Raw genomic sequence first — 16,959 nt, 5'->3', positions numbered from 1 at the left:
GAAGTGGAATAGGATTGTGGGGCTTGGGAATGTGTTTGGATTGTTAATAATCACAAGGTATATGAAGAAGTGTTTGCCTGGTGGCTTCCTTAACTAGCTGATTAAGACATTGGTGGTTTGTAGGTGGTTCCTAGGCTAACAGCCCAAAAGCCATTTTAAGCTTATACAAGCCAAGCTTATCTCAGTTTTATCAAAATATTGCTGACATGTGTCACTACCCCAAGGATTTTTTTACAGTTATGATATAGATTTGTTCACATCAAATGTTCAGTGTCTTCCCCTGTCCATTAGGGACATAGGTGCCAAACCAGGGATAAATCTGTGATTACACATCCATTGATCCAAGTTACATTTGAATAACATTAGGGATAAGCTTTGCTTCACATGTCTGGCAGGCCTGCTCTAGTGAAGAGGTATTCTTTGAGACACATGCCTATCCCTTCAATATGTCTTGTTTATGTTGTAAATGAGCCTTAGGTCTCTATATCAGGTATTTCTAATACTATTTGTTTTATGGATGCAGGGGATGCCTTGTCGGCGGTATAGACCACCATTCAGCAGCCTGTAGGAGACCAAGTACAGGAATAGGGCTTTGAGATGGTCTACAAAGGGCTTGTTTTTCCTTCCTGTATTATTTTTTGAGGAGTTAATTAGGAAGCCCTGAATTCCTATGCTATTGTTGTTTCAGAAGTTTGTATTAAAGTTTACTAGGATAATTATGTATTTTCAAGGCTTGTTTTGTTTTGCTGAAGGATGCCATTTAAAATGATGTAAATTCATTCTGGTTTCCTGATGGGGAGGCAGGCTATTATCTGGGCGATATTGTATCTGTTTCTAAAAGGAATGCTAATAGTTAACAGTTTGGGTCATGGTTGCTTTGCAAATAGCTTTGCAACTTTGCAGCTATTTTTAGATTTCTTGAGGGAACTATATGAATGAAGTGAGTCTCAGTCATCCCTTTGGAAGTGGAAATAATTTACTGTTAGTACCCCAGGAGATGTACAGCAGCAACCTGCCCAATGCCCCCCATCATTTTATACTTATAAAGTGGTATGAAGGTGTAGTTAATTAATATACATTAGCTACATGATCAATATCCATAAAATACTTAATGAAAAACTCACCTACTCCAGCTTCAAAATAAATGTGCCCTTTGAGATAATGAATATTCATTGAAAACATGAACAATTGCTACAAATAGTAATAATTATTTTATTTATTTATTTTATTTTATTTTGCATTTACTAACCGGGATATTCCAACTGGACCAGATCCATTTTCAGTGGAGGCCTGGGGAGAAAAGCTCCACAATTACATACAGCAAGTAATAAAGACAAAGATATAATAGTTATCCAAGGTAGTGACATACACATTAGATAAATGTTATTCAAACAGTCATTGAAGAGAATATTCATCATTAGATACGTTACAGACAATGTACAAAAAATAGAGAGGTGTGCCATTAAGTATGCTGTGGTAACCTATCTTAAATGGGTACAAATTTATATGTCTAAGACATAATATTAAACATTAAGTTAAAGCTAGGTAGAAAATAGGAGATAGACAGTGTGGATTAGGTAGAAAAACAGATTGCTATGTAATACATGGGCAGATCCAGGATTTTGTGAGATGTGATTTGAGTAGTTTTTTTAATTGTGTGTTTGTTGCTGAGGAGATTATGGCAGGGGGTAGGTTGTTCCAGTTTTTGGCTATGGTATGGGAGTATAGAGCTTTGCCATCAGTATTGTTGGCAGTAGTTATACTGAGGAGAGGTTTATTAGAAGAGTGAAGAGGACAACTAGTAGAGTAGTGGGATAGAAGTTGTTTCAGTGCTGGTGTTTTGTCTGGGTAGTTCAGGATGTTAAAGGCGCAAGTAAGCTGTTGGTAGGTTAGTAATTGAGGAAATTCAAGCCATTTAATTTCTCTTAGTACCTGGCAGTGATGGGTTCTAAAGGAAGAGTTGTTAGCAAATTTGGCAATTTTGTTATAACATGACTCAATTTTGTCAAGATCTGCTTTTCGAATATGGGTAAGGATTGGTGCTGCATACATAAGTGTGGACAAAAGGTGTGTTTGGGCTAGGGTAATTCTTGCTTTATCTGTGGGAAAACTTTTGTGTATATAGAGAGTACCCATTTTTTGTGGACCTTCTGGATAGTTTGTGCTATATGAGTATCATAAAATAGATTATTGTCTATTTCTACCCCTAGTAGTTTTGTACGGGTTGAAGGAGAGATGACAGTACCATTTCTAGATGTGGATGAGAAAGTTAGGGGAGCGGATTTAGATTTAATGGGGGCAAACAAGAGTAATTAATTTTTTTGGGGTTGAGAATTAGTTGGAGGTCAGTGATCCAACCTTCAACAGCAGAGAAGGATTCTTAGGCCAGTTGCTGTAGGGTGGTAAAAGATGAGGCTGCACAGATGAGTGTTGAATCATCTGCATATTGTATTAGTGTGGCTTGTTTGGAGGAGGTATGTAGGTTATTTGTAAAAATAGAGAAAAGTAGCCGGCCTTGTATTGAGGCTTGAGGTACACCTGTACAGGTTGGGAGAAGAGGGAATAGTTCAGCTTGCCATCGAACAGCTTTCTGTCTGTCAGATAGATAGCTTTTGAACCAGGAAAATATTAGGGGAGGCAAAGGATTGGGAGGAAAGAGGGCCTTATTTATTATCTAGCAGTGATATACTACAAAGCATACCCTCCACTGTATATGCATATAAAGTAAACTTTATTTATTATAAAACTGATTTTTTTTGTGTGCATGAATGTTAAATTACAAGACAGTATATCTTATAGAGACACTGTTCTCAATCTGAATGTATTGTAAAGTGTATACAGTAAAACTTATTCATCTTCTGCTTGATGTATCAGCAGCACGAAGCAAGGGAAGGTATCCCATGTCAAATATTTTAGTCTCATTAAGTACTGTGTGAATGTCTGATGCTTTATTTAACTGTTTAATAATTACTTAAAAACAGTAAGCTGCATATTGCTAAATATTCAAAATATGAAGTAGAAGAACTTGGGTACTCTGGTAACATTTCAGGTTTAGCTCCATCTGGATAGATGATCAAATCACTCTGGAAGGAATGTAGTTCATTAACATCACCCAGGCAACTGCATGTGGTGTCTACAAACAGACACTTTTTTCACCACCCTTGTAAAAGCTGATAGTGTGTATTGGTTTCACATTTAGCAGGCGGTTCATTTCTTATGAGCTCTGAATACAGAAACCTGCCTTGCTGGCTGATCCATTAGTAACGCTATGGAAGAGGTTCTCTGAAGACAATGAAATGTACTGCAGTTACCCTTTTTTGAAAATAAAACTTGTTCAGCAATTTTTTTAAGCAGCATTAATATATCACTTACTTAGTAAATATGGACATACAAATGTTTTATTGTGAAGTGTCTTATTAATATATCTGCAAATCAAGTTAATTTTAAACATGAAATGGTAGAGTAATTTATGAATCTGTTAATAATGAATAATAACATGATGAAATCAAAAAGCATATATCAGTCTAGTCAATGCCTAGACCTGTGCAAACCTTTCCCAGGAGGTACTAAAAGTAAACTTCACCTGGATATGTGGGTCTATTGGAGGAGTTTGTAAAAAGTAAGACTTTGCAGAATGCACCAAGTAAAAGGGTACCATAATACAAAAATGTCACACAGCTGGCACAGAAGGATAAAGCCCTGACTACAAGCCAGATGGCCTGAGTTTGATATGCTGCTCATGTGCCTGCTGGACCTGGCATGGGGGAGTAGAGCGATGAGACTTGGCCAACTCATTTCACCGAGGGAGGAGGTAGAGTGCAAATGCATGCCGGGGCACTTGTTCCCTTTGTTGAAATTACTAGTGGAGACTGCAAACCCCATTGGAACACTGTCTTCAATGAGGCAGGGCTGTCTTAATGGGTTATATCATAGTTGGAAGCAAGTGACATGCTCACTGCATGCCGGGGCACTTGTTCCCTTTGTTGAAATTACTAGTGGAGACTGCAAACCCCATTGGAACACTGTCTTCAATGAGGCAGGGCTGTCTTAATGGGTTATATCATAGTTGGAAGCAAGTGACATGCTCACTGCATGCTGAACCCAAGACATGTTACTAGGCATGTGCTGTGAGGTTAGGGCCATAAAAAAGGGAAAAAACTGTAATAACTCCTGATGGTTGCCCAAATGATACCCCCCCAGTTGACTGTCACCCAGCTGCAGTGGATTCTAATAACTGTTAGCAATGGTAAAGCATAAATAAAAATGTGATGCTAACAACAAAAATCAGTGATAAAAGTTAAATAATGAACTTTGTGATGAGAGGAAGAGTAACCCCCTTCATTAATATATTAATGTATTAGCAAATGTGGAAACCACTGAATAAGTTATATTACAATTCAGAAAGCTATTGTGTGTTTGAAATGCAGTATTAGTCAATACAATTTGATACATTTTCAAATCCTATAAGTCAGCAGGATTGAAACCTTATCATCTTTACAACCTATACTACAGCAAAATCAGGAGCAGTCCCTGTTCACAAAACACAGAGGTAGCACATTTGGTCACAATGTCTGAAGCATCATATTTATTTATTTATTTATTTGGCTTTGATAACATGAACTGGCCCATGGATCCTTTCCAGCCAGAATCTGGGTTAAAGGCAAACCATATCTGACCCAGAGAAGCAACATATTTTGGACAAATAGGCAATACATGCATGCAAATTGTTGAACTAGAAAGAACACAATAATTACAGTACAAAGTAGCATACACAAGTAACGCCATTATTAAACTACAAAAAAGTAGCATTTAGATTGGCAATGAAGCTGAAGTCACACAACTGTGCTGTAACTATGGTGGGTTGAAGGAAGCGGCTGCTCCGGGCATAAGCTGTCAGGAGGCACGATCAACAGGTACTGATGATGATGAAGAAATGTATAACAGATATTTATTTGAGAAGCCACAAAGATATTTCATCTTCATAAATGAATGTTGATATTGCAGTCACGATGAAGTGCTGAAGTGCCCAGTGTGTGATGCTGCAAGTGTAGCAATCTGCTTGTTACATTGCTTTTTTTTTTTGGGGGGGGGGGTCTTCAACTTTGCAGACCTTGTTTTTTTTTCAGTCTTCAACTTCAAGTTGGAGGAGTGCCAGATGATCTCGCTACAGTTCTGCTAGATTATGATACATTTCAGTTCTGTATACAACATAATAATATATTGTGCAGGGAGAAGTTAGCTTGCCTAAATAAAATTAGAGAAAAGAAGAGAAGAGAAAAAAGAAGAAATAAAAGAAAAAATATATTTTAATTACAGCATTTATAGGTTATGAAAGTCTGTCTATCTTATGCTTCTGCCTGTGTCTTGGTATTATTTTATTTATTAATTATTTATTTTATTTGCATTTGTTTACTGGGAGGTCTACTGGGCCAGGGTGGGCCCATTTCCAGTAGAGACCTGAGGAGAAAAGCTCCAAAAACAAACAAAAAACAGTACTGCCAAAAGCCTACCTCAGATAAGACATAGTTAGCAGAGTTAGCCTGGTTCATTAAAACATTTACATTGTTTATTTTGGTTAGATTTATTATCAGGGATTCCAGGAAAGAAAACAAGCTATCAGCACTTTATATATGTCTGGTGGCAGAGAATCCAATAAGGAAGAGGTTATTTTATAGAGGGTCCCTCAGCTGCAGTTGAAGTGAATTCTAGTCTGAGACCTGCTGATTATCATTATTATTCAATATTATCAATCATTATTATTCAATATTATCAATCATTATTATTCAATATTATTCAATAGATTGTAAGACAGATTCTAATGAAGGAGTGCAGTGCCTATTACAAACAGCCTGCAAGTCAAAGAAGCCAGCAGAAACATTGCCTCTGACTTCAACTGACAATCATTTGGCTTTTTTTTGGATGGTTGTGCAGTTGTGCTCCATGCAGTGTGCTAAATTTTTAAATCTTAAAAGTTTGTTCTCTGCTGTCTGCAGAAGTTTGATATTTTGGGAAAGTTCTGAGCAATAAATGAAGTAGGGGTGGTAATTGATTTTCTAGCTTTATGGCTAAAAGCTGTGAAAATTCTGTATGCAGCTTTCATTTGGGAAAAGGTGTTGTCTGTCCGCATTCCCAAATACTTCTGTGTAGCAATGAAGGGGGTAGTAGCTCTATTTGAATACGATATTACATCTAGGGTGGTATGGGAAATTCTTTGTTTGGAGTACCAAACATTGTTATTTTGGATTCCTGAATCTTTATATTTAAGTTATTGGCAATCAACCAATTCCAAATGGTGCATTTTTTATTCTGTAGTGGCGATGACATCATCTGCATAAAGAATGCAGTTGATATTACTCAAATCAAATGACTCCATTTATGAAGATGAAAAGAAACAGAGGTCCCAAAATTGAACTTTCAGGCATACCAAAGGTACTACCTGGTATGGTAATAGAAATTGCTCATAGGTTCATAAGTGTATACTGGACCAACAACCTCTAGGGCCCTTATAAGCCACAGTGCAAACCCAAATGTGACCCACAAATTTGATTTATATAGGGGGTGATTTACTGACTGCCTCTGTCCTTCAGAGACATAGAATCCAGACCAGGGATGAATTTCCAATTACTCATCCATCGGTCCAAGTTGCACTTAAATAGGGATTGGGAGGAACTCTGCTTCCTATGGATGGGGATCCTGTTTCAGAGAATGTGAATTCTCTGAGAAACATATCTGCCTCTCCAACATGTTCTATTTATGTCACAAGCAAAATTTAGGACTTTAAACCTAGTAGTTCTGATGCTGTTTGTTTTGCGGATGCGCAAAAAAGGTTTATCAAAACAGGGTCCAGGGATGCCCTGTATGCCAGGCAAAGAGCACCTCTCATAAATCTGTATGATACAGAGTAAAAATACAGGGCATTATATTATATGATGGGTCTGATGGGGGCCAAGTACAGTGGCATGATGACATCTCTGTACCTTGATGCCATGTGCTTGCTTATAAGTTGAGCAACAGAAACTGGTTTTCTTACTACCTTGGACACATGTTGGTCAAAGACTAGATTACTATCTACACAAATTCACAGATCCCTGACTAGTGAATCAACTATTCATAGATTAGGTTCATAGATTAGTACTAGGTTAAGTGCCTTTGCAAGGCCATTTTAAGCCTAGCTAATTATCCCTTGTGAGACTCAAACCCTGCACCTTGTGTTTGTGAGGCAAACACCTTAACCATTAGGCCACCCTCCCATCCCTTAAAGGGGGGAAAATGCAACATTTTAAGGGTGTTTTACTGATGTTGTAGTTACCCAGGGTGGCAGATTTTAAAAAGTTACTATAATGCATTTCTTTGTATTGAGTTTTTAAGCCATGGCTTTGGCACCAACAGTTTGTCTGTATTAGACCTTGCTGAAGGCTGTTCTCATCTTGGAACAATTCAATGACTGCTCCCAGTTTGCAACCATCTGCAAACTTGGTTAGCCAGGGCCTTTGACATTGGCTTTGATGTCCAAGAAGTAGATGTCAAGGAAGAGTAGGCAGGGCACAGAGCCTTGGGGGACTCCAATAGTGACCAACCTGTTTGTGGTGGTGGCCTCACTGATGCTAACCTCATAGGTCTTATCAGTGAACCAGCTCTTCAGAGTGCTATAAAGAGGTCTATCCCCAGTTCCATAAGTTTGTTGATAATGCCAGAGTGCTGTATTGTATCAAATGCCTTATCCAGATATAGGTAGGCAGTATGCACTGTTTCCCCCTCATCCATTGACAATGACCTATTCAGAGAAGCTCACCAGATTTAGTAAGCATGACCTTCCTTTGACAAAGCCAAACTGGGATGGATCCAGGGTCTGGAGGTCTCTTATGTCCTTTATGACAATTTCCATGATCATTCTTTTCATAGCTTTGCAAATAAGACTAGTTAGACTAATTGGTCTATTGTTTCAGGATCTGTTGAAAATTCTCTCTTATGAAAGAGGATGACTGTCACAGTCCTCCATTCTATGTGGCACAAAGTCTGTTTTAAGATTATAGTCAAATAATGACTCTAGAGGTTCTGATAAATCATATTTTAAACTATTCAGGAGGAATCCTAGGATGTTACCAGGGCCCATCGAGGTGATGTTCTAGCTTTAATGAGTGCAGCCAGTACATGCTCCTAGTTATAGTTGGAGGGGTTATATTTGAGGAATATTTTGGGTGGATGGTTGGGGATGAGTGGGGGTAAAGTTGGAAATGAATTTGTCTCCTAACAGGTTTGCTATATCGGCTCAGTGAATGTGGCACTATTAACCACCACTTCAGCACATTAGTGTGTACTGCCCTTGAGGTTTCTAACATAGCTGTAGAAGTCTGTAAGGTTATCTTAAACCTGCAAGGCTATCTTAACCTCAAAGGTGGCTTTGCTTGACCAAATTAGCCCTCTTAGTTGCCTATTTACTTTGATGAGAGAGCTTTTATCTTTATGGGAATTACCCTTTGTGATTTTTGCCATTTTTTTTTTCTTTTCTTGTAAAGCCTGTTTAATGTGGGCTTCCACCAAGGTGGTTTCTTTCTGAGGCTAGTCCTGGGCTTACTTCTTGTAGGTACAGCAGCCATGCTTGCCATGGTTGTACAGAGATTCTGAAAGCAATTCAGCATAGTCTGCTGTTTTCTTAGGGTTTGAAGAGGCATTGAATTCTAACAAACCATCACTTAATAACAGGCAATTTGCCTTGGAATCGTTGCTAAATGTCACTGGTTTTAATGAGATCATGGAATTGATTTTGATTTTGAAGGAGACAGCTTTATGGTTGGACCTCACCAGGGAGAATGAGGCATTGGGGGTGCAGCATTCTCACATATTTGTGAGCACGAGGTCCAGCATGTTGGAACTTTTAGTGGGTGCATTAACTATTTGGACAAGGGTGTTTGTATTTATGAAGCCCAGAAATCTCTGTGTCTGTAGATCTGAGGCCTTGTAGACATCCCAATCTATAGAGGAATAATTAAAGTCTCCCATGAGTAGGATGTTAGATTGGATGTTATGTGTCTTCAGTAGGTCAAAGAATGCATTGTGAGCTTCTTGGGACATGGAGGGTGACCTATAACTAGATAGGATATGGTACAGAATTTTGTCTATGGTGATATGCACATGGAGGACCTCCAGCACATTATCCTGTTTGACCACCTTTCAGGCATGATTGTTACTGATGCAAATTGGGACACCTTCACCTTTAGCTCTTGTCTGTGCAGCTACTGATCTAAAATCGTGTAAGGCACTAAAACCTTGCACTGCTGAGTTACTCTCTGCTACTTTAAACCATGTGTCGGTAACTGCACAGATGTCTATATTCTTGAGTGTGAGGAGGGCCTGGAGGGAGTGTATTTTTTATTCAGGCTCCTGGCATTGAGCAGTAACATCTTAAGGTTCAGTTGAGTTGATTTTGCTATGTTGGTGGGTTTGTCAAGTTGGCATTGCCTAAAAAAGGTAATATGGGTGTGGATAAAATTTTAGCCAGTATTTAAAAGCCTAGAGGGAAAGGTGCAGATCATCCTTGGCACAGCAACATGGTCTGCTGACCATGCCCTCCCAAGATAACAAATATTGGGCCCCTTTAAAATGACACCAGAAAGACAGACAGTTGTTGAAATCAATATTTTTTCCTCATATTGTAGCATCATTCTCAGAGAAGGTAATATATTGCTCAATGCTAGGCTCATACCAGCCTGAGACATGGTCTGAAAGTTCCATAATGCCTCGCCTCATATAGTTCAGGGAGGCACAGTCATTTACACCTACATGGACTATGATGGAATCATACTGGTACCTGTGTCATAATGACATCAGCGCATGCATGATTTGCAGATCCTGGCTCCAAATAAGCAGCTAACAGTTATTTCTCCTTGTTCAGCCTTGTTAGAGGGACATCAGAATATCTTACAATGCAGTCCCCTATTATGAGAGTCCTGGGAAGTGTATTTGCTTGACTTAGAGGCTTAGTGTTTGAGGGTCCAATGAGAGCGATAGCATGTGTGGTGTTAGATGTTATTATTTCTGAGTGTCTTTGGGCTTGCTGAGGGAGGCATAGCTTTGACAATGGCTGGTCTGGGTGACTTTTGTTGTTTAGGAAGATTGCATTTAAGCGCCCCGGCATACTTTAGTCTATGTGTGTATGTTGTGTGTTATGTAAGGTGGGTGCTGTGTGCGTGATTTCAACAACCTGATGTGTACCTGTATGCAACAGTTTAACCTCCAGTGTCATTGTGTAAATACACCTATCACATACTGTATCTGAATCTTTAAGGATTAAGTGGTTGTCAGCAAATGAGACAATTGCTACATTGTCTCAAGTTGTCCATATCTACCAAGCTGGCTACAGAGATGTTAAGAAATTGCATAGCCATACTGTCCAGTCCTTTATTTGTGAGCTACAAGGGGGTGGTGTTTTGGAGTTAGAAGGCTATTAAGGGTGCTTTGTTGGAACAGACTAATAAGGGTGCTTTATTGTGGCAGAGTATTATAATAGTACAAAATTCTTCTAACTTTAATGTTTACACAATACTGAATTCCAGTAAATCTGTAGGTATTACCACACAATGCCCACCGAGTGGTTCTAAGCTTGTCAGCACAGTACTTATTTGTGCTATATTGCTGCTTTGCAGGTTACAGTTTTAGGGACCATTCCATAAGAAAAATTTGCTCTCTAGGTGTTTGCTACTGTGCAGGGCACTGCTAACCCATGCAAATATACAAAATTTATAGCAGCACAGAAAAAATGGAAAAGGAAATAATGAGTTCTCTGGCCAATAAGATGACTACACTATGAGTCTTTTTGTGTGTTTCCCAACTCAGATAGACCAGGCAAATACCTCTTGCCAGAAGATGAATAAACCCAGTCCTCCTAAGGTAAAACACAGGAGAAGGGACCAATAAGTGCAATGCTAACACAAACCAGTTAAACAACTAGCTGGCAGTACCTTGCTGAAGACAATTTCAAGACAATCTTACAGCAATAACAGTGAGAGGAAGAACGTTTTTACAAAAAAAAATCAGTGAAATGCACACATAAAAACAAGAAATAGTAGTGATTACTCAAAATAGCTGAAGTGCAGTTTAGCAATCAAATGTAATTAACTTTGCCTTGATGGCACTGGATACAAGTAAAACATTTCTGGAATTCAAGCTAGGATTCAAAGCTTTGCTGAGTTCCAGGAAATTGAGCAGGAGACAATATGTAATAAAGAGGGTTTACTCAAGAGCAATACTGGCTTGCTGGCTGGGCATGGATCTATGAAAAACAATGGGTGGGAAGAGTACATAAATAGCTTATATGACAGTCAATGGCAATGAAAAAGGGGATGGAGGGATTATGGAAATCAGATTATAGTAAGGGGTGGAGGGCAGAGGCAGCCTTATGAAACAACAACAACAACAACAGCAGCAGCAGCAGCAAAAGGGTGGGAGAGTTGGGAAAATTTTCAAGGAACAAACAGGCTATCTAGAGAGGCATCCAATCAAATAAAGGCAATATTGGAACTCTTTCAGAAACTAGGATAGCACAGACACGGGATGCAAACAGGTAAATGATAAGCATAATATAAAAGCACTGAAGCACAAACTGGAGCAGAAACAATTCTCTCATTATTGAACTTCTACAACAGTTTAAGACACCATACTATGCGGTAATTTACAAGTAACACTGTTTATGCAAATAAATGCAGTAATAAAATGACTAAGGCACAAATCGGTAATAGTAGTAGTAGTAGTACACAGGTCTGCCACAACTGTGAATTAAATTACAAGACCATGGCCCTGCAAGGTTTAAATGCAGATAGCTTTTACAAGTAATTTTACTTGGGGAAATAGAAGTGCAAAATAATGCAGCAACACAATCTTCCCACAACTGCTAATTAAAATACAAGACCAAGGTCCCAGAACAAACTAAAAAAATGCAATCAGATGGAACAAAGCAGAACAGTACAAAGTAGCATCACCACACAGGTCACTCACTGTAAGTGCAACTTAAATACTTAAGCAGAATTGAAACCATTAAAATACTTTAATTTTGTATCCGTTTTGATGAAAAGCCAGTTACTCACAGTTCCACACCTCTGAAGGTCTTGGTTAAAAAACCTGGCAAATATTGTAAAGGTTCTATTGGGCAAGAAGCTTTTAAACTATAGCATAACTTTCTCAGGGAAATCAAAACAAATATTGTGTAATTTCTACGGTAATATATAACAGTCTACACATTCAAAAGCTTTTTTTTATTTATGAATATGGCCCCTGTAATCATTTGCTGCAGAATTTTGTCAGGGAGGGCATTGCTTCTGTTATTTTATAGTTGTCTAAATTCATGCTGTTTATCCAACAGCAAGACATATTTATAAATTCCAATATTTGCCTATAAACATTTTTCAAGAAATTTCGCAAATGTCACGTGTTATTATTGGCAGTAGGGTGATGGCCAGATAGTGGGTACGATAATTTGAGCAGAGGAATTTGTAGTGGATGTTTTAAACTAGGAGGTTAAGGCAAGATAAGGTTAAAATACAAGACAGTTGTTTAGGAACTGAAGGGGTGCAGCAAGCGAAAGTTTGGTATTCACAATGAAATAGGCCCTAAAACGTTAACATGATATACTGACTTTACGTAACTGTAGGAAGAATGGGTAGCTGATTACTTTACTGGCAAGAACCGCAGAATTCTGGAGCAGGCGCACAAATGCTAGTTGTATGACGTAATATTGTTGGACGGAGAAGTCAGTGAGGTCCCTAGTACTGGGGTCGCTTGCAGTGACTGGTGTTCCAGCGAAAGTGGTTTTCGTGAAGGGAGGGGCACAACGGATACGGTGAGGATAGAACGAAGAAGGAAGGTAGCACAATGACGGGCCGTAGGCCCTCGGGATGTGGTATTTCCTGGAAACGGCACATCGGAGAACAGCTGAGGCAGCGTGACAGGCAACAGAGGCAAGCTTTCGAGGAGCTCATCCTGCAGTGTGAGTAGTGTAACGCGTCTAGGGATGTATCATTACTGGGTCTGTCTAGGACATGGTGATCCCAACAACGTGAGCTGATACCTGTATAGTAAGCCGTTCACCGATGGGGCCCAATATATAATAAGGACTGGCTGAAAGGTGGTTTTGCAATATGTTAACGGAGCATTGGGGCTGGGGGCACGATTCTGCAGTGTAAGTGGCGTATTGGAATGTATGTATAAACACGTATAAGTTTAGAAAAGTAGGTGCATGCTGGATCCAAACAGTGCAATTGGGTCCTGGTAAACGAAATGTGGTATAGAGAGGTTTATTGCATTCGCTTGTACAGTAACTGCCCATTGCAGGGATGCACCCATCACCGACCTGGCCGGCGGACGGCACTCTATTCTTCCTATAGCGAAAGTAAAATGATTGGCACCGTTTACCTAACGGCAGAAGATGTGCAAATGGTAGCAGACTAGCTGTTTAACATATGTTCAGTATGTTCTTGTGGTTTAACCCTTTTATGTTGATTCATGTCGGTCAGTAAAGAAATTGAGACCAGTTTTAACAGTGCAGTGCGGTGTATTTCTATTGATTGCCAATTCCTCAGTGTCAGGTTTGTTAACATTAAAAAAAAAAAAAAAGACCCGGGCGATATGTTGATTAGACAAAGTACATCGTTACTGTTAATGTTTCTCTTCACGCTTTCGTTAGCATTATGAAACAGTTGCCGAATTCAAGACCATACACCGAGGCTTATTAGTGGTGTTATGGCAAGCGCGCAGATTGTGTATTGTTTTCATTATCTCGGAATCGTGGCGCATAGGGGAAACAAGTTTGCTTGTATGATGCAGGCTTGCCACGATACAGTTATGTACCAAGCTACCAAAACTAACTAGCTTAAGCTGGATAAATTAAGTTTTAGATCCAATATTTAAGTATATACATTGACACTAGACTGAATCTCCAAACCGAGACTCGCACTTAAAAATTTAGGATGTAATATTGCAACCAGTATCTTTAATCTTGTACCATGGGTGAACCGCTTTAACGTCTGTTTTGCATCTTAACAGCGGCCTGACTGTAGAACAGAACGTTGCAGAGCTCTTCCGCGTCATTTGGAATGTTTATTCGCAAATGTGTCTGCAAGGTTTGTATCCCTCTATTAGTTTGATTAGTCACTGGTCACACTAATCTTATTATGGAGCGCACCCCCACTCCCGACACACATCCAAGTATAGCTAACCCAGTGAGCAAACAGTAAATGTTTACGCGGAGAATATGCGACTGAAGTCTGTTTGGCTTCTTGAGTATTTCTGAAATTGAAACGCCCAGTGCTAGTAAACATAACTTTGTGACCTTAAATGAGCGATTTCTGATCGAGTCAAACTTACGGGAGGTATTATGACCCCCAAATGTTTTTGCTTTGAGGCGTGATGAACAATCTACAGCACCCTGGTTGTAGATCTGTAACTTTTGGTTGTTGTACCTCCCTGCTTACTCAGCAAGTACTACCTATAGGCTTGTCTCTTCAGTGAAGTCTTGCTTCCTTTTACCCCTTTGCAATAACTGTAAACTACACTAATATATGTGTTGATTTCAGTACAGTACAATTGATTTTTTTTCAGTTGTGAAGTAGAAGTAATGTAAGGTTAGTGCAGCACACTTTATAGCAGTATTTAGCTTCAGTGTGAAATTTTTAGAGGGGGTTAAGATGGCAATCTTAAGGGGGTTACTGTTCACTGTAACTCTGTGGTAGAAAACATTTGTCGGTAGGAATATGGGCAGTATTTCAGTTTAAGACGTACCATTCCTTTGCTGACCCGACAGTCAGTGGGGTCAGTTGTGTGACTGCTAATTTAAGTTGAGGACACTTTTGAGTGGTAGTATATGCTTTCAGAGGAATAACCCTGGAAAAATATATCAGTACAGCAGTATTGGAATTTTATTGCAGTACACTTTGGATATGTATATATTGTAAGCTGTCAGGTAGCAGCTAAAAAGGTATCCGACTGTTACGCAATTGTGAATAACTGCTACTTACGAAAGTTGTCTCTTTGGTCCATTCCACTGTGGAACAGTTGTAAGGGGCATTGGAAGCATGTACCAGGTTTATGCTCTGTTCACTTTGTGTAACCTGACACAGAGAGGCACACTTCTTCCACTTGGCAGACTCAATTTGTGAGAGAGAGAAACCCAAGTCATCGTAACCACACTTATGAAAGGTATGTAGTACTCCCCCCATCATGATCCACCATCTTGCCTTCACTGTCATGGTTACCCAACAGAATCCTTTCTTTTATAATGCATTTTGGAGGCATGAGGAGGAGTAACGTAATGTAATCTGTTCTCCAAGGTTGTGTGTCTTAAACTGAAATATCACAAGAATGATTTTTAGAGTTGGTTTAGTTTGTTGTTAGTGTATGTTTATTTTTGTGTGTTATATTTATGGTAGTGGTTGTCTTAAGTGTCTGCCTTCTGCAAAATCCATCAAGGATTTAAAACCCACCTTAGTGTCAGTTTGTGAATGATCGGACAAGCCCCTCCTATATGTCAGCAAACATCTTGGGGGGGGCGGGGTACTGCACATGAACATAACCCTGCTTTCCCCTACTTAGTACTGAGTTTGCTGATCTGTCTCTTAAGAGTCTGTAAAAATGGTCACAACAAGCCTATGTTTATTCATAGTCTCTAATAGGTTGTATTTATTCAACACTGACTTTAATGGATGCCTTGCCTCTACATCAGTAAGCTAACTCTAGTGACCTATGATTGAGAATGGACCTTGCTATGGTGCTTTTATCTCTAATCTCTAAAATCTGTAAATGTATGCAGTCTTAACTTGTAGCAACATCTCTTTACCACCTGACTTGATTCCCAGCGTATTGCAAACACTACTCTCCTGCAAGTTTGTTTGCTTTCACTTCAGTTGTGACATGCTGGTAGCTGCCATTTTTCCTGATCCCGATGAAAATATTTGTGTGAGTGTAGCTTTAAGGTTGGAATATTTCATGGAGAGATTCTTTCATTTTCATGTCTGATATGTTTCTGTAGTCATCTGGAACAGTCTGTCTTGGTTATTTTAGCTGGCCTAGGATTTCCTCAGAGTTCTATTGGGGCCACTTCTTATCATAGCACTTATGATCACTCCAGTATGCTGATGACTCCTCATTTGTTAGCTGACTGTAGTGTTGACCCTTATTCAAGGATGTAGTGTCTATTTGTGGTTACAGTGTAGTTCTGAATTACTGTACATGTGAAAGCCTCTAGGGTAAGCTGATGCTTTTTTCTCCAGGATATCCTCAACAGATGCATGCATTTTTTCTGTTTAACTTGCTCTCTGCATGTGTTCGATAGCTTCCATCATCTCCTTAACTGTAAATTGCAGCAGGCTTAACGGTAGCATGTTTTGCTATAGGCTACCACAACTGGGACCCATCACTGTTTACCCAGTGGAAAATGTTCAAAGAGTTTGGCCATTTCTTTATTACAATTAAGATGATGTAGTGTTACTTGGAATCAGTTCTGATAATTACTCTGGTACATACTGTAAATGAAGTCTTATGTCAGAACCATGATTAAAATGTAGTGGAAATGACCATATGGAATTACTTGTTCCACTTTCTGGGCATCCTTTCCTTGTCTGTTATGCCTACATTTTACTACTCTTGTTTCAGTTAACCTGATCCCCTGTTTTCTGATGACTGTTCATGCGTGTCTATATGCCATTCTTTCCTTTAGCTGACTAGTTAGAATTGTTGAACTTTTACTGATTAAATATATTCTGTCTTGTAACTGTAGTTTACTCAAGTGTTATGTTCCACTTTTGAGTCTGTGTGTAAGTTGTACAAGCTTGCTAGTACTCCCAAGGTGCATGCATGTAGTCTTATTCTGTGGCTCAGTACCCCCCCCTTAATGTTTGATTGCTTTGTACATATTTGAAGGTTGTGTAGTAGACTTGTATGATAGATCAAGCTTAGATGAGGTACAGTATTGTT

General features: G+C 39.1%; 1 protein-coding gene across 2 annotated transcripts in view; it reads left to right on the top strand.

The window, feature by feature from the left end:
• The first annotated feature begins 12,590 nt into the window (after nucleotides 1-12,590).
• The window catches only part of ATG16L1 (autophagy related 16 like 1), a 1,009,779-nt gene continuing 1,005,410 nt past the window's right edge, over nucleotides 12,591-16,959 (top strand). The window contains exon 1 of one of the 2 annotated variants that reach the window (XM_044070583.1): nucleotides 12,591-12,979. In XM_044070583.1, the coding sequence (XP_043926518.1) occupies nucleotides 12,865-12,979 (115 nt within the window). In that variant the 5' untranslated portion in view covers nucleotides 12,591-12,864. The remainder of the gene's footprint in view (nucleotides 12,980-16,959) is intronic. The other variant, XM_044070584.1, reaches the window with a different exon arrangement.

Source organism: Protopterus annectens, chromosome 4.part1 (genome assembly GCF_019279795.1).
Source record: "Protopterus annectens isolate FY-2018-M chromosome 4.part1, PAN1.0, whole genome shotgun sequence".
Classification (NCBI taxonomy): Eukaryota; Metazoa; Chordata; order Ceratodontiformes; family Protopteridae; genus Protopterus; species Protopterus annectens.
This window is presented reverse-complemented; position numbering and strand designations above follow the sequence as displayed.